The 23,251-nt window shown below is 42.1% G+C and overlaps 2 protein-coding genes across 5 annotated transcripts in view; one reads left to right on the top strand and one right to left on the bottom strand.

The window, feature by feature from the left end:
* The window catches only part of LOC149450908 (coagulation factor XIII B chain-like), a 72,186-nt gene extending 62,804 nt beyond the window's left edge, over positions 1–9,382 (top strand). The window contains exons 9-10 of the mRNA XM_089691284.1: positions 1,124–1,360; positions 9,222–9,382. Coding sequence (XP_089547410.1) covers positions 1,124–1,341 — 218 coding nt within the window. The 3' untranslated portion in view covers positions 1,342–1,360; positions 9,222–9,382. The remainder of the gene's footprint in view (positions 1–1,123; positions 1,361–9,221) is intronic.
* LOC149450909 (coagulation factor XIII B chain-like) overlaps positions 5,059–23,251 on the bottom strand; it is a 168,708-nt gene continuing 150,515 nt past the window's right edge. For all 4 annotated transcript variants that reach the window (XM_089691274.1, XM_089691273.1, XM_089691276.1 and 1 more), the window contains 3 exons: positions 18,173–18,361; positions 9,781–9,999; positions 5,059–9,260 (listed from right to left, as the gene is read on the bottom strand). In XM_089691274.1, the coding sequence (XP_089547400.1) occupies positions 9,211–9,260; positions 9,781–9,999; positions 18,173–18,361 (458 nt within the window). In that variant the 3' untranslated portion in view covers positions 5,059–9,210. The remainder of the gene's footprint in view (positions 9,261–9,780; positions 10,000–18,172; positions 18,362–23,251) is intronic.

Genomic DNA, 23,251 nt, shown 5'->3' on the forward strand with positions numbered 1-23,251 from the left:
ACATCGGTGGTGGAGCTTATGCCGATGTCATCACACTGCCTGACCGCAGAGTTCTGTGTCTTACTAGCATTTTTTTCTTAACTCATCCTGTGAGTATATTCCTTTGATTAAATAAAAAAAATCTGGTGGTTTTACACCATGGAGGCTTTGTGATCTCTCTTCCTGGTGCTGAGCCATCTTTCCTGCTGTTGAGCTTTGGGGTTCCCATCCATCCCTTTGTAGGATCCATTCTGAGTGGTGTGACCTGAGTGACTGAGGTAACCTCTGATGTACCAATCCCTGAGACTCTGAGGCTTCCATCCATGTGCAGGATCCATTCCAGGTGGTGTGATCTGAGTGGTTGGTTAACCCTAAGTGTACCAAGCGCAATTAAGACCTCCTATAATTTGGGGTCTCTTATTCTGGTAAGAGGCTGAAATTCTCATGAATGGTGGTGAAACTCACTGGGAGCATGTTTATTTGAATTTACTTGATTTCGGACACTTTCATTAGTGAATTTTATTTATATTGGAACCAGGGGTGGACTGACCATTCAGATACTCAGGCACTGCCCGAGGGCCCGGGGTACGTAGGGGGCCCCATGAGATGCCCCTGGTACCTTTCATAGGCTTTTTTGGGTGTGTTTTGAGTGTGGGCGAGGACACAGGGGCCCCATGATCCCCTACTGCCCGGGGGGCCCCATGAGTTGTCAGTCCGCCCCTGATTGGAACACATGGACTCACTGATATATTAATTTTAAGGAAAAGAGGACTTAATTATTTATTCTTGATTCATTGTTTGTGCACTTTATTGTTTGATACAGTGCAACATATGTAGTCCATGTACATATTTTCTTTTGCCCTGGCATACATTTGAAAGTTTCAATAAAACATTAGTTGGAGGATGAAGGGCTTATTCACATCTATGAGTATGGTTTCCTGTGCACACATACAGTAGGTGTGAATGAACCCTTTAAAGTGAAGGGAGACTTTGTTGCAACATTGTAAAGCAAGAATTGTTGGGCTAGTATTTACAGTGCATATAATAGAAAACCTATGTGAACAATTTAACATATTACAATATTGTCATGACTGAGATGGTATTTAAAATGACCGTGAGTCTTCAAAATGTTCTTGCTTTGTAGGACCTTGCCGCATATCTCAAGAAAAAGTGGATGAGAACTTTTTGGAGCTTAATGCAATTGATGACGATAAAGTTTATTTTGAGGATGGAGAAAATATTCACTTTGTATGCAAACCAGGATATTCTTCCGAATCTGATCTCAAGGGATTATGTATTAAGCAAGATATTTTATATCCTCTATGTCATAAAACAGTTACTGCAAGCAGTGATGCAAAGTAATGGAAAAAGTAAATTTTTGGTAAGAAATAACTCTAGGAAGCACTATTTATAGCTAAATTGTCCTTTTTAACTTACAATATTTGTTTCTACAATTTTAGAAAAGCAGTGGTTCTTTCTGTAACAGTCACTGCCTCAAAGGTTCACATGGCTGTTAGATAAAAGGATAGCTCAGATTGCTTCGTACCTCCTGACATTCTGAGACAAGAAAAGGAACAGCTTTTAGGAAACACTATATGAGTAAACACACATACGAACATGAAAAAATAAATACACAAAGAGTGATTTTTTTTTTCTATATCCATCATTTTTCATGACTAATTTTCCTTTAGCTTAGGTTGACACATGCAGTATGTGGTACAAAATCGCTTTGATTTTAGTGAGATATAACGTAGCAATGATGGTGCAAATTACATGCAATTCTCCTTGAACAGCACAATGCATTTTTCATCCTCTACCTTTCACTTGATTCAGCTTCATTCAGTGTGAATTTGAAACGTACTGCTCCAGACTCGCACATGACCCTTTATCAAAAATGGACAGCAGATGGAATGCATATATCTAAACATCCTCCATAGGAATACATTGCTTTTCTTTGGTCATGTGAGCCTGTAAGCTCAAAATGCATGAAAAACCGCACATATGTCAACCAGGGCTTATACTGATTGCATTATTTTAAATAGATGTCTACACATTAGAGAAGAAAGAGGGACAATTAAAAAAAGGAAAGGAGGGACATCGTGAATTGGTTCCAAATAAAGGGCAGACCCAACAAATGAGGGACGTTTGGGAGTTATTTATCCAGCATTTCTATGTAGCTTTCTCTCAGATCTTCATTGCTGGAAGATCTGAGCCATCAAAAGAAACCCTGCACCTCCTGAGCTTCTACCCTTCTGCCAGTAGATGGTTGATGATGTAAGCAGATAAGGACTACTGACATCATTTTGACTTTCCTGATCTGCATTTCTGTTCTGGTTCAATGACTCAGAATGCACTGAAGCCAAAGAATCACTACAGCAGCCTGTCAACTAGCATTGCCAGGAGGTTAGCATTGATCATTTTCATTTTGTGTGTCAATTAAAACAGTTTACTTAAATAGACTTTAGGTGTTCTGCCTGAAGTTCTGCTTTTAGTGAGATATATCTTGCCCTATGTTACAAATAATTTTTCAAAATGTAAAATTAAAGAGGAGAGTGTTTAGAAATACAATGTACACATCGACATGCATGATAGACAGACAATATAAAAATACTACAATAGTACACAGAATTACAATTACAACTGTTAACCAAAATTACACCACATGCAATCCACAAGTAATAAATGTTTTAAAAATCTTGAAAGGAGTGAGAAAAGATGGAGACTATGCAACTATCGATATACTGTATGTTATTATGTGAGATGAGACATAGGAGAGAACCAACACTCAGCATTAGTAAAAATCGTTATTGCCAACCACAGTGACCAAGTGATTTTTAAAGAGCTACTGTCAGTAAATCAATCCAAGGTGTCCATTAAATAAAATGTTATGAAAATACCTTTTACATTATATTTCTTATAGACCCGCACTATAACCTTCACCTAACCCTAAGCAGCTGGCATTTAAAGTGAAAAAAAAAATTACCCAACAAAATGTGTATTTGTGAAATACAGTATGCCACACTAAATGAAAATAAATCAGTCCTATAGAGAATATGATTTAACGCACTAGATAGAATGTATGCAAATAAATGTATTTATTTGTATTTAGCACAACATATTTCACAAATACACCTTTCAGAGTATACATTATTTCCTCATGTTGCATAAGCTTTTTTACAGACTTTTTTTACCTGTCAAACACACTCAGATCGAGAGGATCAGCAGTGCCCGCTGCACTTGTTAATGAGCCCTTGCAGTCGGCAGCGGCACCATTAGGGCTCCTTCACATGTAAATTTGGGGGGTGGTAAAACCCTGAAATTGAGTTGTGGTTTTACCACCCCCATTCCCTACCCCCTTTAACTGCTGAGGCAGCAGCCAAAGGCGTATACATGCTGCAGCAGGAATTAAACGCCCTTTTGCTTTTGGTGGGTGCTACCACCTGCCATTCACAACCACTTTAAGTAAATGGGGCCACTCTGCAAGCACCTCACAGCTGCATGCTTCTGCTGGGTCCAAGGGGTCAAAGCAGGTAGTGAGAAAGCAACATAACATTGCCTGCTTTAACCCCTTGTTTGCTGTACTGCACAAGGTTGCAGGACACTTGCAGAGTGGCCATATTCACTTGAATGGGTCATGCTTGGCAGTTGCTACACCCACCAACCATGACAGGGCATATAACTCCTGCTGCGGCTGTGACATGTGTACAACCCTAGCCACTGCAGCTAAAGAGGGTGCGGTTGAGGCGGGGGTAGTGAAAACATGTCTCAACTGTGGGATTTTACTGTCCCCATTCTACAAAGGTAAATTAACCCTTACTGTTCTGAGCCCCCTATACGGCTGCTTTCACACTGATGTGCTGAGGTTTACCTGCAAAGCGGGTGCAGTGCAGTGCTTCCCCGACTTTCCTGGGTTAGCTGCGCTTTGCCATAGACATCTATTATATTCTGCAGGTCTGGTGCACTTTCTGAAAGTGTACCAAAATTCCTGACTGAAAGAGTTTTAATACACTTTCAGAAAGTGCACCAAACCCACGTGATATTATAGAAGTCCATGGCTAAGTGCAGCTAACCTACAGGAAAGCTGGAGGTACACTACACTGCACCTGTGGTGTGGGTAAACCGTAGCACATCAGTGTGAAAGCAGACATATACTATTATGCCCAGTGTATTGCTTCACAGTGAGCTGAAGATCTCTTCTTTCCTGCTGCTGGCACCACTCTGGAGACCGCTAGCCAGGATAAGAGGTGGAGTGCAGTTGGTATCGCTCCACATGGGACAGGAGCCAGCACTACAGAGGAGGCATCGGCTCTTGCTCCCTACTATAGCTACAACTTTACAAGTAGTCCCTCTACATTGCACTCTGTTTGCTAAAAATTGTTGCCTGGAAATTATGCTTCAAGTCTTTAAGCCCAGCTCTGTGCTTCAGACATACCCCTCCCCTCCTTGAGCACTACCCCACCAACTGTGTGCATTTTATGATTTTTTTTAAATTTACACATAGATTCCCACATGTCTGCAGGCAGGTCAAGAGACAGGAGAAGTCCTCTTTGGATCTCCTTCTGGTGGTGGGTACCCTCTTCCTTCAGTATTGCAGAGAGTGGCATTGATGGAATGACCTCAGTGCTGCTATTTGCATCAATGCACGGTGCGTACACATTGGTAGCATCCCTTATCTGTGAAAGTACAGCTTACACCCACCCCTCCCCTGGGCTAATATTACTTTCCATGCTTTTTTTTTTTTTATACAAACACTTTTTTATTAGGATAAAAAAGTACAAATTACAAAGCAGTGAAGTGAAAAAATGTGAATCAAATCACGTACATCATAACAAGATATCAACCCATACAATGGAACATCATAAAGCGTGACACTGCATATATCTTGGACAACAGTATAAAAAACCTAAACAAACCAAACCTAAGGTGGGCTCCAAGTTGTGTAATAGCAAAAGCCCAGTAATGGTGCATAGTGCAACTATTGAACATACATGAGAAAGTACCAAAGGGGATCCTGAAATTCAAAGACTGCTAGGGAAGCATTATACACTGCTCAAAAAATAAATAATCAGACTAAAAATGAAAGGAAAACGTTTTAATTAGAGTATAGCATCAAGTCAAATAAACTCCTGGGATATTGATCTGGTCAGTTAAGTAACAAAGTGGGTTGTTAATCAGTTTCAGCTGCTTTGGTGTTAATGAAATTAACAACAGGTGCACTAGATGGGCAACAATGAGACGACCCCCAAAACAGGAAGTTTTACAGGTGGAGGCCACTGACATTTTTTCCCCTACTCATCTTTTCTGACTTTTTTTCACTAGTTTTGCATTTGGCTAGGGTCAGCGTCACTACTGGTAGCATGAGGCGATACCCGGACCCTACAGAGGTTGCACAGGCAGCCCAACTTCTCCAGGATGGCACATAAATACGTGCCATTGCCAGAAGGTTTGCTTTGTCTCCCAGCACAGTCTCAAGAGCATGGAGGAGATTCCAGGAGACAGGAAGTTACTCTAGGAGAGTTGGACAGGGCCGTAGAAAGTCTTTAACCCATCAGCAAGACCACTATCTGCTCCTTTGTGCAAGGAGGAACAGGAGCACTGCCAGAGCCCTACAAAATGAACGCCAGCAGGCCACTGGTGTGAATGTCTCTGACCAAACAATCAGACACAGACTTCATGAGGGTGGCCTGAGGGCCAGACGTTCTCTAGTGGACCCTGTGCTCACTGCCCAGCCCTATAGAGCTCGATTGGCATTTGCCATTGGACACCAAAATTGGCAGGTCCACCCTAAGCACATGTGACAGACGTAAAATAGTCTGGAGAAGCCATGGAGAATGTTATGCTGCCTGTAACATCATTCGGTATGACCATTTTCGTGGTGGGTCAGTGATGGTCTGGGGAGGCATATCCATGAAGGAATGCACAGACCTCTACAGGCTAGACAATGGCACCCTGACTGCCATTAGTTATTGGGATGAAATCTTTGAACCCATTGTCAGACCCTACGCTGGTGCAGTGGGTCCTCCTTGTGCACGACAATGCCCGAGAGTATGCAGGCAGTTCCTGGAGGATGAAGGAATTGATACCATTGAATGACCACCATGCTTGCCTGACCTAAATCCAATAGAACACCTCTAGGATATCATGTTTCGGTCCATCCGACGCCACCAGGTTGCACCTCAGACTGTCCAGGAGCTCAGTGATGCCCTGGTCTAGATCTGGGAGGAAATACCCCAGGACACAATCCGTCGTCTCATTAGGAGCATGCCCCGATGTTTTCAGGCATGCATACAAGCATGTGGGGGCCATACAAATTAGTGAGTACCATTTTGAGTTGCTGCAATGAAATTTCAGCAAAATGGACTAGCCTGCTGCATCATTTTTTCACTTTGATTTTCAGGGTGTCTTTGAATTCAGTCCTCTGTATGTTGATAACTTACATTTCCATCAAACGATGGGGCATCCATACATTCCTAACACATTACCCAGTCCATATCAGTGTAGATATCCAGCATGATATAATTCCCCATTAAGATCTGATGTGTTTTCAAAGTGTTCTTTAATTTTTTTGATCAGTGTATTTGTAACAATAGTCCATGACTGGCAGTGCAGGAGCCAAACCAGGGACATCTAATCATGCTTGCCATACTGCAGCAAATTTGCAGGAGGTATTGCGGTGACAGTAAGTGAGATGTTCACGTAATAGTAGAGAATTTACATATTCCAGCCATAACTGTCTACTGGGGGAATTGGGAGATATCCAGTACATACTGTAGCTATCAGTTTTCTCACCTGGTATAGGAGTTGCAAAACTATAATATAAACTCCAGAGGGGTAAAGCTCAGCATCTAATGCACTCAGAAGGTGAATCAGTGGGTCCATGAGTATATCTTTGTGCAAATAATGCAATGGTTTGAGTGTTCTCTGTCCAATATTTGGTGAGCTTTGGGCAGCACCCCAACATGTGAATGAAATACCCCTTGCGCAAAACACACTTGGGACAGATGGGCGTGTCCCTCTTTCTACATTTAAATAATTAAGCAAGGGTGGAAAAAAATTAACTGGGTAAGTTTATGAGAGGCTCAAAGCGAGATTAGGGGGATTGACTCCAGGACCATATCTCACTACTCTTCATCAATATCCCTTTTCATGCTTGCTACCGTAAAATGATGGTTGGACTGATTCGTTAGCCGATATCAGGCTTTACATTGGCTAAGGATCCACCCACTGCCTGCTGTTAATCACAAGGGGAGTGAACCTGATGGAGAATATTCACATGATGAGAAAGTGAAGAGGTTACTAAAGAATAAAAATTCTGAAGTTATGAAATGTATTGTATTTGTATTGTATTTTCGGATGAAAAACTGTCAAATTAAATGAAAATCGTATGATCTGGTATCATACAACAAAAATTTTAGACTTTAGTTTCTGTGAATCCCTATCATGCTCTGCACCCTAGGTACAAACATATCGCACTCTGGCCTCAATGTGTTTCCACATTCGCAACGTGCTGCAGATTCATGTATCTGTATACAACAGGTACAGGTACATATTTCTGTCATCTGCATTGAAATTTGTTGTGTGAAAGCACACTGAAATTCTAAAAAGTGTCTTAGATTCTCTTTAAAAATTACATTAAATACATTCTAGCTACTGCTAGACCGTTCTTTCCTAATAAATAAGCCATTGCTACATTCTTTGGTAGTGAGTAGCAATTTAAATTAAATTACACAGAATAAACAAAAGGGAGTAGAGTAGGGATTCTAGAGCTGGGTATTTCCTGCATCTACAAATGTAACATCGGACCAGGGGCGGACTGACCATTTGGAAACTCGGGCACTGCCCAAGGGCCGGGGCTCAGTAGGGGGCCCCATGAGATGCCGCTGGTACCTTTTTCATAGGCTTTTTTGAGTTTGGGCAAGGACACAGGGGCCCCATGATCCCCTATTGCCCGGGGGCCCCATGAGTTATCAGTCCGCCCCTGCATCGGACTGTCATTTGGGGGGCTGTCATAAACTACAGGTCTAGGGAATGTGACATTGGATCTTGGGCATGTGCTCTGTGTGCCAGCATCTAACATTGCCACTTACAAAGAGGTATTGGCAACTGGCAAAGCTCCAACATTTCCTGATGGTACCAAAGCTTGCCTGCCCCTTGCTACCTACTGTGCATTCCTATTGACCGGTGAGGCAGCCCACGCTTAATGGGAATCTAAGAGAATGGGACCGAGCTCTGGCTTTAAGAACAGTCAGGAATTAAAACATACTGTATCTGAAAACGTATTGAAGTACTTGCAAGTATATGCAGGCATCTTTTAGTGTCTGTGTTTTATACCTGCAGCAGTTTTCATTTTTTTTCCTAGAGACAGGGTCTCTTTAAATAATATTCTTATCTATGTATTTTTCTTTCTTTACCTGTATATCTTACACAAATGCACTAAAATAAAGGTATATGTTACAGAAAAACAGATTTTAAAGTTAGAAACTATTTATTTAGTTCAATCTTATTTTATTGGTTTTCACTGATTATAATGAGGCAAATACAAAATTGTAAGTCACATGGTGGTGCACACTGAAAATTATTAGGTACATGACTTGCTGAATGGCACAAGCATAGAAGGTATATGGGAGCGCAACCATCAACATTATCTAGAACATTTATCATCCTCAGTCAAAATCTGTACTTTGCCTTTTTCTATCACAATATCTGACAGATGGTCTATGCAAGATGTTTATTTTTCAACTGTCATTGACCAATGTTCTTACTCAGTCTTATCCGGTGAAAAAAAAGAACAATGATGACGAGAAGAATACAAATTATTTAAGAATATAAGAAAATCATTTGGGGTAGAGGGTTTGCAGATAGAACAGATAGCATATGATGGGTACTAAGAAAAACAGTAGAGGTAGAAAGGGGAGGAAAAGTTAGACCTCTCTCCAGCATGAAAAATACAACAAAGAACTGCGTTCAAAGGGATGCCATAAATTGAAATTGCTATTGAATACAGTTCAGGTAATCCAAGTAGTTGCATGCTGATCCAGCCTATCATGTTCTGCTGCCAGCACCCATTCTGTTCAGAAACAATTTATTCAATCAGTATATGTTTTATATAAAAATGTAATACCAAGCAGGATAAAGAGATTTATATGCATTGTTGCGCTCTTGTCAGGCCTTGCATTTTCATTTTGCTTGCTTTCTTCATTATAGTTGAAATTCTTCTGAAACCAGTTCTTACTATATTTCAGGTTCACTTTCCACAGATGGCTGAACAGTAATTTCATCTGCTGCAATAAGAAAATATTAGGGTAAACTTGTAAGTTGTTGACATTGTGTAACAAGCATTAAGTTTCTTTTTCTGATGTATACAGTGATGGCATGATTTATTAAATAGTGATATCTCATATTGTATACTGTAAGTGACAAATTATTCAATGTCAGGTGATGGAACTGCTTGACTTACCAAGTCAACATAAGTTTTTATGGATGCTTACATGTCTTAGACTGTACTCTCCTTGAGGGTTAGGGACTGATGTGAATATACAATATTTATATACATGTAAAGCGCTGCATAAAAATTGATGGCTCTGTAAAAGTACCTGTAATAATAATAATAATTTCCATCAGCCTGTTTCTTGAAAAAAAAAGAAAAAGAAAGCCATACGGTCTGAGCTTGGGAAAAAGAAAGATTAGGTGCTTTATTAGCTTAATCCCAGAGTTCAGCTTTAACCTCTCTTTCACAAAGTGAAAAAAATCAAAATGAGCATTAATTAGCACTTAATATTCTTCTTACTTCTTCATACTTACTTATTTCAAAACATTTTGGATATTCTATAACTCCACTGAGACATTTGGCTTTTAATTTCTCATGCTCAGAAGTTTCGTAACCAGGGAAACAGGTAAATTCAATGTTCTCATTTTCCTTAATACCACATTTGTTTTGCAACCTTTGATTTCCACACTTATGACCGGTTTTCACTGTGATGTTGTTTTCTAGCATTGTGGTTTCATTCAGAGAACAAGGTCCTGTAATATAAATATATACTTAAAATATGAGCTCCAGGCATTTAGTTATATAAAATTATTTTGTGCATAAACAAATTCATATACTTAAAAAAGTTTTTTTGGTTTTTGAAAAAATTTGCTTTACAAAAATATCCAATTCAGAGTACTGACAGAACTTGCAAAATAACATCTGAGCCCTAAAATGGACTTATTAAGTGACAATTTTGTTCCCCTGGCCTCTCACTTTTTCCACGTTTATACGTTCGTACTTGCCTACACTTTACTGTCCTGCCAATCACCTGCCAGAAATATGAAATATCCATAAAAGTTAAATTGTAGTCCCAGGCATCTTGGAACATGTGAATCTATCTCCAGTCTGCTGGTTTCCAGAATGTGCGATTGGCAGGCCTGAACATTGCTGCCTGAAAGGGACCTAAAATATCTGACCATATCACATTGGAGCTCACAGGTTGGCTGCTATATAAAACTGTTCCTACACTCTGCATGGACATTCTTTTATTCAGATCAGCCCTGCCTGGTAGCGATATAACATCAAAGCACAGTGCTGTGTAGGAATAAAAAGAAGAAAGCAGAATCTGCATTTATAATAAAATGTATGTCTGTTTTATATACATATACATTATGTTTACAAACTATAAACAGAAAAAAGTTTTTTTACTCATTTGCATACATTGATATGATTATTTACATTAAGCAGATCTATTTTTAAGGCTGCTTTCACACTGATCAGTATTTCTTCCGTTTTTGCATTAAAAAAAAGCAGAAGAAAACGCGTGAGGTGTGTTTTTCAAAGTCCTGCTTGTCGCATTTTTGGCGGACCAAAGAAAAAACAAAACGCACCCAAAATGCACATCCCAATTGGAATCAATGGGAAATGTGGCAAAAACGCATCAAAAATGAAACCGAGGTGAGTTTTTGGTGCGGTCTTGAGTCGCATGTCATGTTAAAAACGCACCACAAATGCAGTAAAAACGCAGTTTTTGCCACAGATCTGTGTGAAAGTAGCAGTTTCTCATCAACTGATGTAATGGCCTTGTATATTCCTTGACCATCTTTGGTCAATAACATCAAACAATTCCAGGGCCCTATGTTTTCATTTATCCAGCCTTGCTATTTTTTTTTACATTTTTTGAATTTTTATTGGCAACATACTATGAGTCTAATTTGCTAAAGGAAAAGAGCATGTTTGCTTTGTAAAATGTTGAATTAACTTGGTGGATAAGTTGAAGCTACAGTTGCAAGAAAAAGTATGTGAACCCCTTGGGATTACGTGGAGTTTTGCATAAATTGAGCATAAAATGTGCTCTGAACGTCACCTGAGTCACAACAATAGAAGAACACAGTCTGCTGAACATAATACTACACAAACATTAGATGTTGCCATGGTTTAATTGCACATAACATGTAAACATTCACAGTGCAGGGAGGAAAACGTATGTGAGGCCCTAGCTTAATGACTTCTCCTAGAGCTAATTGGAGCCAGGAGTGAGCCAACCTTGACTCCAATCAGTGTGATGATATTGGATGTGTTGCTGACCGCTGTCCTGCCTTAAAAAACACACACCTGTTTTGGGTTTACTGGTTTCAAGAAGCACTGTCTGATGTGAACCATGCCTCGCAGAAAAGAGCTCTCAGAAGACCTACGATCAAGAATTGTTGACTTGCACGAAGCTGGAAAGGGTTACAAAAGTATCTCCAAAAGCCTTGATGTTCATGTGTCCACGGTAAGACAGACTGTCTACAAATGGAGAAAGTTTAGCACGGTTGTTACTCTCCCTAGGCGTGGTTGTCCTGTAAAAATGACTGCAAGAGCACAGCGCAGAATGCTGCATGAGGTAAAGAAGAATCCCAGAGTGTCAGCTAAAGACCTACAGAAATCTCTGGCACATGCTAACATTTTTGTTGACACATCTACAATAAGGAAAACATTAAACAAGAATGGAGTACATGGGAGGACACCACGGAGGAAGCCATTGCTGTCCAAAAAGAATATTGCAGCACGTTTGAAGTTTGCAAAAGAACACCTGGATGTTCCACAGCACTACTGGCAAAATATACTGTGGACAGATGAAACCAAGATTGAGTTGTTTGGGAAGAACACACAACACTATGTGTGGAGAAAAAAAGGCACAGCACACCAACATCAAAACCTCATCCCCACTGTAAAACATGGCGGAGGGAGCATCATGGTTTGGGGCTGCTTTGCTGCCTCAGGGCCTTGACGGATTGCTGTCATTGATGGGAAAATGAATTCCAGAGTTTATCAAGACATTTTGCAGGAAAACGTACGACCATCTGTCCGCCAACTGAAGCTCCGCAGAAGATGGGTGATGCAACAGGACAATGACCCAAAGCATACAAGTAATTCAACAAAACAATGGCTGCAACAGCACAGAATACGCCTTCTGGAGTGGCCCAGTCAGAGTCCTGACCTCAACCCGATTGAAATGCTGTGTCATGACCTTAAGAGAGCGATTCACACCAGACATCCCAAGAATATTGCTACACTGAAACAGTTTTGTGAAGAGGAGTGGTCCAAAATGACTCCAGATCGTTGTGCAGGTCTGATCTGCAACTACAGGAAACGTTTGGTTGAGGTTATTGCTGCCAAAGGAGGGTCAACCAGTTATTAAGTACAAAGGTTCACATACTTTTTCCTCTCTGCACTGTGAATGTTTACATGTTATGTGCAATTAAACCATGGCAACATCTAATGTTTGTGTAGTATTATGTTCAGCAGACTGTGTTCTTCTATTGTTGTGACTTAGATGACGTTCAGAGCACATTTTATGCCCAATTCATGCAAAACTCCACGTAATCCCAAGGGTTCACATACTTTTTCTTGCAACTGTATGTTCACTTCAGTCATCCAGTCATTTGCAGGCAATGGAGTTAAAAGTATAATGGCTGTTCACCTAGCAAGCTGAATGTTCACTTTGCAAAATAAATGTTAGTGAATAAGGCAACACTGCCATGTGCTAGCAAAAATCCTGTCTTTAAAATTTTCCTTACACTTAATTGGGTATTCAAAGTGTACTCAGGTTCACCTTATTTACTAACATTCATCTAGCAAAGTGAACATACTCTTTGTTGGGTGACCAGCCTGTAATCCTTTAGTAGATCAACCTGTTTTTAAAGTGGTAGTAAACAACAATTTTTATCCTGTACCTACAGAATCACTGTTACATGTGCATTGTGCTCTCAATGGACGGCATGCCATCCACTGAGAGAGCTGTGTCAGGACAGTAACTCTCAGTTGGCCAACTTAAGCATGTATTGCAATATGTGTGAACTAAATATCCCTATTTATTGCATAGTCTGCTTGAAAGCAGAAGTCCTTCAGAATTTCTAGTGTTAATATGTGGTTAAACCCCTTTAGCACCTGATGGATAAATGCATGCACTAGCTTTTGGGATTTGAGCACAGGTATCTCTTGTTTGTAGGACAGTAACTCTGGTGCACATGTGCGGAGTGACATCATTGTAGCTCGGCCATTCAAATGGCCGGAGCCCGCAAACCCGGAAGGAAGACCATGTGACAATGGAATCCCTGTCAGGGGTGAGAGCGTGCCACTGGAGGTGCATACTAGCACATTATAACATGAGCTTGCAGTGGAAGCAGTTAGTTTTCTTTAAACACGGATTACTACCGCTTTAATGGTTAGTAAGATACGCTGCAGTCTGCATTCTATGGCAAAAATAAATTTATGTTGCTTATTATTTATATCCTATTATCATAAAGATGTGTAGTTTATCCCTCTAGTGTAGCCTTTCTCAATCATTTCAACACAGTGTTGAAGTAGCTTGAAGTAATTTTCCAGTCTCAGGGAACCCCTGCTAAAAATGACTATATTTACAACTCATATTCAGTGGGAAGAATGCTCCTTACACTTGGTCATTGGAAAGATATACCCTTATAGATAGCTAAAAAGATTAATGGTGGTAGTGGGAACCTGACAGGCAGAAATTGCTCATTGCTCAGGAAACCCCTGGTAACCTCTGGAGGTACCCTAGTTGAGAAACCCTGCTCTAGTGCCTACCAGGGGCGGACTGATCATTTGGAAACTCTGGCACTGCCCGAGGGCCCATGGTAAGTAGGGGGCCCCATGAGATGCCCCTGGTACCTTTTCATAGGCTTTTTTGAGTTTGGGCAAGAATACAGGGGCCCCATGATCCCCTATTGCCCGGGGGCCCCATGAGTTGTCAGTCCGCCCCTGGTGCCTACTATTATATGTCATGCAGTTATTTTAATATCCTTTTTGAGATTAGAAGAAAATCCACAAAGAGGTTTTTTTTAGTCTAAATCCATACACTTTCACTGAGACAGACAAACAGTAAAGCACAATTTTTGCAGCACTACTAATTTGGAAGAACAATCTGCAATGTAATGTACAAACTGTATAAAAAATGATGGTTTTTAGACTCCCTCTAAAACAAGAAAGAAATGTGTAATTGATAAATACAGCCTACTAGATGAAGCATATTGTCAAAAATACACCACCTAAAAAAATCTAACTTGACTTTTCATTTAATTTCAGGAATAAATAAGAAATGTCTATATAACAGAGGTGTTATTATTGATTAAAATCATGGAAATTAAATATATACAAACACATTGAATTTTTTGTCAACAACATACAGAATACACTCACCGGCCACTTTATTAGGTACACCTGTTCAATTGTTTGGTAAGTCAAATTACCAATAAGCCAATCACATGGCAGCAACTGCATTTAGGCATCTAAACGTGGTAAAGACGACTTGCTAAAATTCAAATCGAGCATCAGAATGGGGAAGAAAATGGATTTAAGTGACTCTGAACGTGGCATGGTTGTTGGTGCTAGACGGGCTGGTCTGAGCATTTAAAAAACTGCTGATCTATTGGTATTTTCACGCACAACCATCCCTAGGGTTTGCAGAGAATGATCCGAAAAAGGGAACATATTCAGTTAGCGGCAGTTGTGTGGACAAAAATGCTTTGTTGATGTCAGAGTTCAGAGGAGAATGAGCGGACCAGTTACTGCGACAATCAGATGGTAGGGTCAGAATTTGGTGTATCAATGGTTCAGACTGGTGGTGTAATGGTGTGGGAGATATTTTCTTGGTACTAGCAAGGTGTACCTAATAAAGTGGCCAGTGAGTGTATGTGGCATCAGTAATTTAGAAAAAGTGGAGCCTTCCTTTAAAACATTATTTTACCTGGTTATCCACTTTAAGTCCAGGCCTATTCTGACACTTATCACCCACATGTAAACATCTGTATTTTTTTGCTAGAAATTTTCTTAGCGGGGCTGTAGATATATTTTTTTTCTGGGAGGTTCAGCTTGCAGCTCTGCTGCATTTTTACCGCTCCCCACACACACACCAACTTCTCTCCTGTGAAGGAAGGGAGGGGTGGAAGGATGGAAGGGGTAGGTGGAAGGAAGGAAGGGGTGGATGGAAGGGAGGGGTGGGTGGAAGGAAGGAAGGAAGGGTGAAAGAAAGAAAGGAAGGGGTGGATGGAAGGAAGGATGGAAGGGGTGGGTGGATGGATGGAAGGAAGAGGTGGACGGAAGGATGGAATTAAGAAAGGGTAGGTGGAAGGAAGGGGTAGATGGAAAGAAGGAATGCGTGGAAGGAAGGAAGAAAGGGTGGATGAAAGGAAGGGTGGGTGGAAGGAAGGAAGGAATGGTGGGTGGAAGGAAGGAAGCGGTAGATGAAAGGGAGGGGTGGGTGGAAGGAAGGAAGGAAGGGCGGGGTGGGTGGAAGGAAGGAAGGAAGAGGTGGATGGAAAGAAGAGGTGGGTGGAAGGAAGGAAGGGGTGGGTGGATTGAAGGAAGGAAGGAAGGGATGGCTGGAAGGAAGGAAGGAAGGGAGGCATGGGTGGATTGAAGGAAGGAAGAGATGGCTGGAAGGAAGGAAGGGAGGCGTGGGTGGAAGGAAGGGTGGGTGGAAGGAAGGAAGGGGTAGGTGGAAAGAAGGAAGAGAAGGCAGGAAGGAAGGAAGGAAGGGGTGGGTGGAAGGAAAGAAGGGAGGGGTGGGTGGAAGGAAAGAAGGGAGGGGTGGGTGGATGGAAGGAAGGGGTGGGTGGAAGGAAGGGAGGGGAGGAAGGAAGGAGGGGTGGGTGGAAGGAAGGGAGGGGAGGAAGGAAGGAAGGGTGGGTGGAAGGAATGGAGGGGTGGGTGGGTGGAAGGAAGGAAGGGGTGGATGGTAAGAAGGAAGTAAAAGGTGGGTGGAAGGAAGGGAGGCGTGGGTGGAAGGAAGGGTGGGTGGAAGGAAGGGTGGGTGGAAAGAAGGGAGGGGTAGGTGGAAGGAAGGGAGGGAAGAAAGGCAGGAAGGAAGGAAGAAAAGAAGGAAGGAAGGGGTGGGTGGAAGGAAGGAAGGGAGAGGTGGGTGGGGTGGATGGATGAAAGGAAGGAAGTGTGGGTGGAAGGAATGGAGGGGTGGGTGTAAGGGAGAGTGAGTTGGTGGAAGGAAGGGAGGAAGGAAAGAGTGGATGTGAAGAAAGAAGGAAGTAAGAGGTGGGTGGAAGGAAGGGAGGTGTGGGTGGAAGGAAGATAGGGTGGGTGGATGGAAGGGAGGGGTAGGTGGAAGGAAGGGAGGGGGGAAGAAAGGAAGGGGTGGGTGGATGGATGGAAGGAAGGAAGAGGTGGATGGAAGGAAGGGAGGGAAGGAAGGAAGGGTGGGTGGAAGGAATGGAGGGGTGGAAGGAAGGGAGGAAGGAAGGGGTGGATGGGAAGAAGGAAGGAAGTAAGAGGTGGGTGGAAGGAAGGGAGGCATGGGTGGAAGGAAGGGTGGGTGGAAAGAGGGGAGGGGTAGGTGGAAGAAAGGGAGGGAAGGAAGGAAGGGGTGGGTGGAAGGAATGGAGGGGTGAGTGTAAGGGAGAGTGAGTTAGTGGAAGGAAGGGAGGAAGGAAGGAGTGGATGTGAAGAAAGAAGTAAGAGGTGGGTGGGTGGAAGGAACGAAGGGTGGGTGAATCGAAGGGAGGGGAAGGAAGGAAGGAAGGAAGGAAGGAAAGGGTGGGTGGGTGGAAGGAACGAAGGGTGGGTGGATGGAAGGAACAAAGGGGTAGGTGGAAGGGAAGGAAGGAAGGGAGGGGTGGGTGGATGGAAGGAAGGGAGGGATGGAAGGAAGGGAGGGGTGGGTGGAAGGAAAAAAAGGAAGGAAGGGTTGGGTGGAAGGAAGGAAGGGAGGGGTGGAAGGAAGGAAAGGTGGGTGGGTGTAAGGAAGAGTGGGTGGGTGGAAGGAAGGGGTGGATGGGAAGTAGGAAGGAAGTAAGAGGTGGGTGGAAGGAAGGGAGGAGTGGGTGGAAGGAAGGGAGGGTGGAAGAAAGGAAGGTAGGGATGGGTGGACGGAAGGGAAGGAGGAGTGGTTGTAAGGAAGAAAGGATAGGGTGGGTGGAAGGAAGGGTGGGGTGGGTGGTAAGAAGGGAGGGAGAGGTGGGTGGAAGGTAGATTGGACTCGTGCTCAGTCAGAGCTGTCGGCTGCTGTGTTTAGTTTTCCGCCCACACCTCCTCTGAAGCTGCACGGACTGGAGTGTGGGCAGGCACAGGGGGAGGCAGAGAAGATCCAGCCTCTCTCCCCTCTTCTCCTATTGGTGTGGAGGATGGAGGGAGTGGCTGGGCAGGGAGAAGAACACAGCGGTGGTGCGTGGGAGAGGCAGAAAATAAAACTGAACCATCAGGTATGTTCTGGGGGCGGTGACAAGCAGCCATCCTGTATGGCTTTCAATGAAGCAGCTGGAAGCCGAATCTCCTCCTCTCCCTTCTGCGGATTCTAGCTGCTTCATTGAAAGCCATACAGGAGATTGCTGCTTGTCCCTGCCCCCACCACCACCCCTCCCACACATCCCTAGTCCCAGCACTGCTTGCCGCCCCTACCTTATTATTTCGAGGGCTGCAGGGATGGCAACTCTCCTCTGAGGGAGGTTCAGACCCCCTGACCTGCCCCTTATCTACGCCCCTGTTACTTAGAACCCCAAAACATTATAGATTTTTTAAGCAGCTGCCCAAATTAATAAAATTGTGGGTGTTGCAATTGTTTATGTTACATGTACAGTAAATGCATGTCTTAAAGTGGTTAATACACAAATAGTGGGACCCAGATCTTTTAAGAAAGTGACTCCGGGAAATGAAAATGTATAATAGCAAGAATGTGAAAACATTTTAAGTTACAGTATTTTGGCTGCTACTTACCTGTCTTGACGCATTTGGGGTAATTTAGCTTTCCATCGGTGCATTTAACATTTAACAGCTTAGAATCAGATATTTTGAATGTTGACAGGCACTTAAATTTTACAGTGTCACCATGCTCCAAATGCTTTTCCGTGGCATTTACAACTGTGTTGTTTCCTTTTATGAAATTATCATTTAGGATACATGGCTCTGAAAAGGCAATAGAAAAATTACTTTAGAATTATTTTTGCAAAATATTCTTATAATGGTACAATATGAATGAGTATGCTTTTAGAATAAAACAGTATCAAGTATACCTACTGTATGTACACTGGTTTTATATGGTGCATCTTAAGAATGATTTTTTAACTTGCAGAGACAGACAAAATGCATTTTAGCTGTTCAGTTGTTTCTAATATCATAAGCAAATTTTAAACAGTTAATCCAATTTGAAATATCTTTTACACATATCAAAATGTAGTTCTGAGAGTAGATAAGAGAGAGCTGATTTAGGTGTTGGTTGGTCCTCTTCCACCTGGGATGTCCTAAATAAAGTATAATATGCTGTACATTTCTCCCATCATCACAAACATTTTATTTTTTGTTATTTTTGTTTTTAATTTTTTTTTAATCATCACAAAAACTTTAGTGCTGTGGCTCCTTATTTCCCCTTCAACAGTCAATCATTTAATATGGAATAATCTGTAGCAAGCCTGATCCCATAACTAGGGAATTATAGCTACAGGTGAGGGCCTCTGCCTGGAGACCAACTTTGTCTTATTTCTCTTTTGAATGCTGTGATCCTATTTCTATGTTATTATACAAAATTATGAGTCTCTTTATATTTACATTTTTTAATTAGTCTGCAAAGAATGGGGACAAAAATGTTAATAAAATGATAAAGATTTTTAACTAATGCAAAATGGATACATTTTATATATCTAGGGGTTGATTTACTAAAACTGGAGAGTGCAAAATCTAGTGTAGCTGTGCATGGTAGCCAATCAACTTCTAATATCAGCTTGTTCTGTTAAGCTTTGACAAAAAACAAAAAATGGAAGCTGATTGTTTTTTATGCACAGCTGCACTTGATTTTGCATTCTCCAGTTTTAACAAATAAACCCCTCGATGCTTTCAGGGCAGCACAGTGGCTAAATGGTTAGTGCTATTGCCTAGCGGTCCTAGGGTTGTTGGTTTGAATCCCACCCATGGCACCACCTGCCTGGAGTTTGCATGTTCTCCCTGTGCCTGCATGGGTTTTCTCCCACATTCCAAAGACATGCTGGTAGGTTAATTGGATCCTGTCTAATATGGCCCAAGTATGTGTATGTATGAATGTGAGTTAGGGGCTTTAGATTGTATACCCCTTGAGGGTTAGGAACTGATGAGAATGCACAAATATGTATGTAAAGTGCTGTGTAAAACTGACAGCACTATATAAGTATCTGTAATAAATAAATAAAAACTATATACTTGTGTCATAGTCAAGTACAGCAGAAGGGTTCTCCCTTTGTATCTTGCCACCAAGTAAGGTCTTTGAAGTTACTGAAGGTCTGGTTGAGATAGGACCCCTCCCAATCCAAATATCTCCTAGGATGGAGAAGGATTTATATTTTTTCACTGAAGGTAATTTCTGGTTTATGACTGACTACTTTGCAAACTATATGTTCACTTAGCTTGTTGGATAAGGTGAAACTACTTTCACTTCTGTCATTCAGTCATTTGCAAGCAATGGGGATGATTTATTGAAGGTATTGTGGCTGTTAACTTAGCAAGTGGAATGCTCACTGAAAAATAAGTGTAGTGAACAAGGCATTGCTTTGTTCACTTTAACCGCATGCCGCCTAGCCCAGCAATGGGCAAACCTTTTAATCCGGCCCGCGGATCGTGATAAAAAAAAAAAAACAGCCAGGGCAGGCAAACATTGGCTGTCAGGATGTGTTTAGGTGGGGCAGCGTGACGAATGTGAGGGGAGCTAGGCTCCTCTCACAGTCCGCCCTGAAGACCGGAAAGGCGCGGGAACACGGCGAGAGGAACGCGGAGCAAAGGTAAGTAAATTGACACAGGGGGGACTTGGCTTACTACTTGGGGGGGAATAGTACTATGGGGGATAAATTAATATGGGGAATGAATTACTATAGGGGGGATGAATTACTATATGGGGGATGAATTACTATATGGGGATGAATTACTATGGGGGATGAATTACTATATGGGGGATTAATTACTATGCTTACTATGGGGGAATATTACTATACTTACTATGGATGGCATGGTAGTGGCTGGGCCGGCCAGCAGCTAGTGGGGGGCATAAACGTTTTGTAAAATAACTCTTTTTATGCTTTTCTACCTTAAATTAATCTAAACATTTAATGTTACAAATTTTAATTTAATTTATATTAATTCACACATACACATCATTCATCTACTCTTGGTCCGGCCCCCGGGTCCAATATATGAACCCATTGCGGCCCTCAAGTCAAAAAGTTTGCCCACCCCTGGCCTAGCCACTGTACATATACGGCGGCAGGGCGGCACTCACAGGCAAAACCACGTTTTAAGACGTGTGTTTTGTAAACAAATAGGGGGCGTGCGCGAGGCGCGCCGCCGCCCTATTTGTCCCGCGGTTCTCTGCCGCAGATGTGAGTCGCCGGGTCACAGCCGCTCCTTAGTGGCTATGTCCCGGCGATCGGTGGCAAACAGTGACAGAGAGCACAGCTGCAGTAGCTGTGCTGTCTGTCACTTCCCTGACAGCTCGAGGATGAGCTGATCGAGAAAGAACAGTTTTTCTTTCTCGATCAGCCTTGTCCCACCCAGCACACACCCCCGCCCCCTAGTAAAACACTCCCCTCACTCCTATAACCCTTCCCTGCTAAATAAAGTTAACCCCTTCCTCCCCATTGCCATTAGTACAGTGTCAGTTTTTTTTTTTGCACTGATCACTGTATTAGTGTTTTTGGGGATGTCAGTGACCCCAAGTCAGTACCCCCCAATGTCAAAATGTCCGCCGCAGTCCCGCAGTCCCGCCATAAGTCGCTGGCCGCTGCCATAAGTCCCTGATTGCTGCCATAATTCGCTGATCACCGCCATTATCAGTATAAAAAAACCCCTAAAAATCTCAGTATCTTTCCCGCCATTTGTAAACGCTATAACTTTCACGTAAACCAATTAATTTACACGTATTGGGTTTTTTTTTAGCAAAGACATGTCGCAGAATGCATTTTGGCAGAAATTTATGACTAAATTTGATTTTTGCATTTTTTTTTTTACTGGACATGTTTTATAGCAAAAAGTCCAAAATATTGTTTTTTTTCCCTCAAAACTGTCAGCCTTTTTTTTTATAGTGCAAAAAATAAAAACCGCACAGGCGATCAAATACCACTGAAAGAAAGCTCAATTTGTGGGGAAAAAAAGGATGTAAATTTAATTTATGTACCATATTGCATGACCGCGCAATTGTCCGTTAAACTAGCGCAGCGCTGTATAGCAGAAAAATGGCGTAAATTGCAGTATTTATGCCATAGTTTGTAGACCAGGGGTGGGCAAACTTTTTGACTTGAGGGCCGCAATGGGTTCATATATTGGACCCGGGGGCCGGACCAAGAGTAGATGAATGATGTGTATGTGTCATCCATAGTAAGTATAGTAATATTCCCCCATAGTAAGCATAGTAATTCATCCCCCATATAGTAATTCATCCCCCATATAGTAATTCATCCCCCATAGTAATTCATCCCCCATATAGTAATTCATCCCCCATAGTAATTCATCCCCCATAGTAATTCATCCCCCATAGTAATTCATCCCCCATATAGTAATTCATCCCCCATAGTAATTCATCCCCCATATAGTAATTAATCCCCCCTATAGTAATTCATCCCCCCTATAGTAATTCATTCCCCATATTAATTCATCCCCCATATTAAGTCCCCAAGTCCCCCCTGTGTCAATTCACTTACCTTTGCTCCGCGCGTTCCTCTTTCCGTGTTCCCGCGCAGTTCCGGTGTAGCATGAAAATCTGTCTCCTATGAGGATCTGTCCCCCTCGACGTATCTGCGCATGTGCCAGTTTCAGGCATTAGCAGCCGATCGGCGATCTCCAGCACATGCGCAGATACGTCGAGGGGGACAGATCCTCATAGGAGACAGATTTTCATGCTACACCGGTCTTCAGGGCGGACTGTGAGAGGAGCCTAGTGGGAGCCTAGCTCCGCGGGCCGGATTAAAAGGTCCGGCGGGCCATATACGGCCCGCGGGCCGTAGTTTGCCCATTGCTGTTGTAGACACTATAACGTCCACAAAAAGCAATCAATATACACCTATTGGGATTTTTTTTTACCAAAAACATATAGCAGAATACATTTTGGCCTAAATTTATAACCAACTTTGAGTTTACTATATATTTTTTATAGCTGAAAATAAAAAATATTGTTTTTCTTCAAAATTTTTGGCCTTTTTTTGTTTATAGCATGAAAAATAAAAAGCGCACAGATGATCAAATACCACCGAAAGAAAACTGTATTTGTGTGAAAAAAAGGACGTAAATTTCGTTTGGGTGCAGCATTGCATGACCGCGCAATTATCAGTTGAATTAGTGCAGCGCCAAGTAGCAAAAAGAGGCCTGGTCATTAAGGGGGGTAAATCCTCAGGAGCTCAAGTGGTTAAATATCTACTCATGTATTAGAAAAAAAACCTGTTTTTTGTTGCGTATTCAAAGTGCACTCGGGTTCACCTTACCAACTAGAGACTGGTCACCTAACAAATTGTATGCTCACTTTATGTTCAATAGGTGACCAGCCTCCACTCCTTTGGTAAATCACCCCCAATGTCTCTAAAAGTATGATCTACTTCATTTTGGAATTGGTGTCTAAAAATATGTAAGTTGCTTAAAGACCTTCACTTAATGATTATACTTTTCACCATGCTCATGCTCCCCTCTGCACAACATAAAAAGCACACCAATTTTTCTTTACACAAGTTTTTTTTAATTTACATTTTTTAACTCATGTTCAATCAACCGCCTGCTTCCATTATCATCTGAGCAAGAATTGTATAAAGCCTCCACTTGCAGCCTCCTAGGGCACCAATGTCACATTTCCCA

The sequence above is a fragment of the Staurois parvus genome, unplaced genomic scaffold (genome assembly GCF_062004578.1).
Source record: "Staurois parvus isolate SC_StPar_1 unplaced genomic scaffold, SC_StPar_1.0 ptg000560l, whole genome shotgun sequence".
In the NCBI taxonomy this organism is placed as follows: Eukaryota; Metazoa; Chordata; class Amphibia; order Anura; family Ranidae; genus Staurois; species Staurois parvus.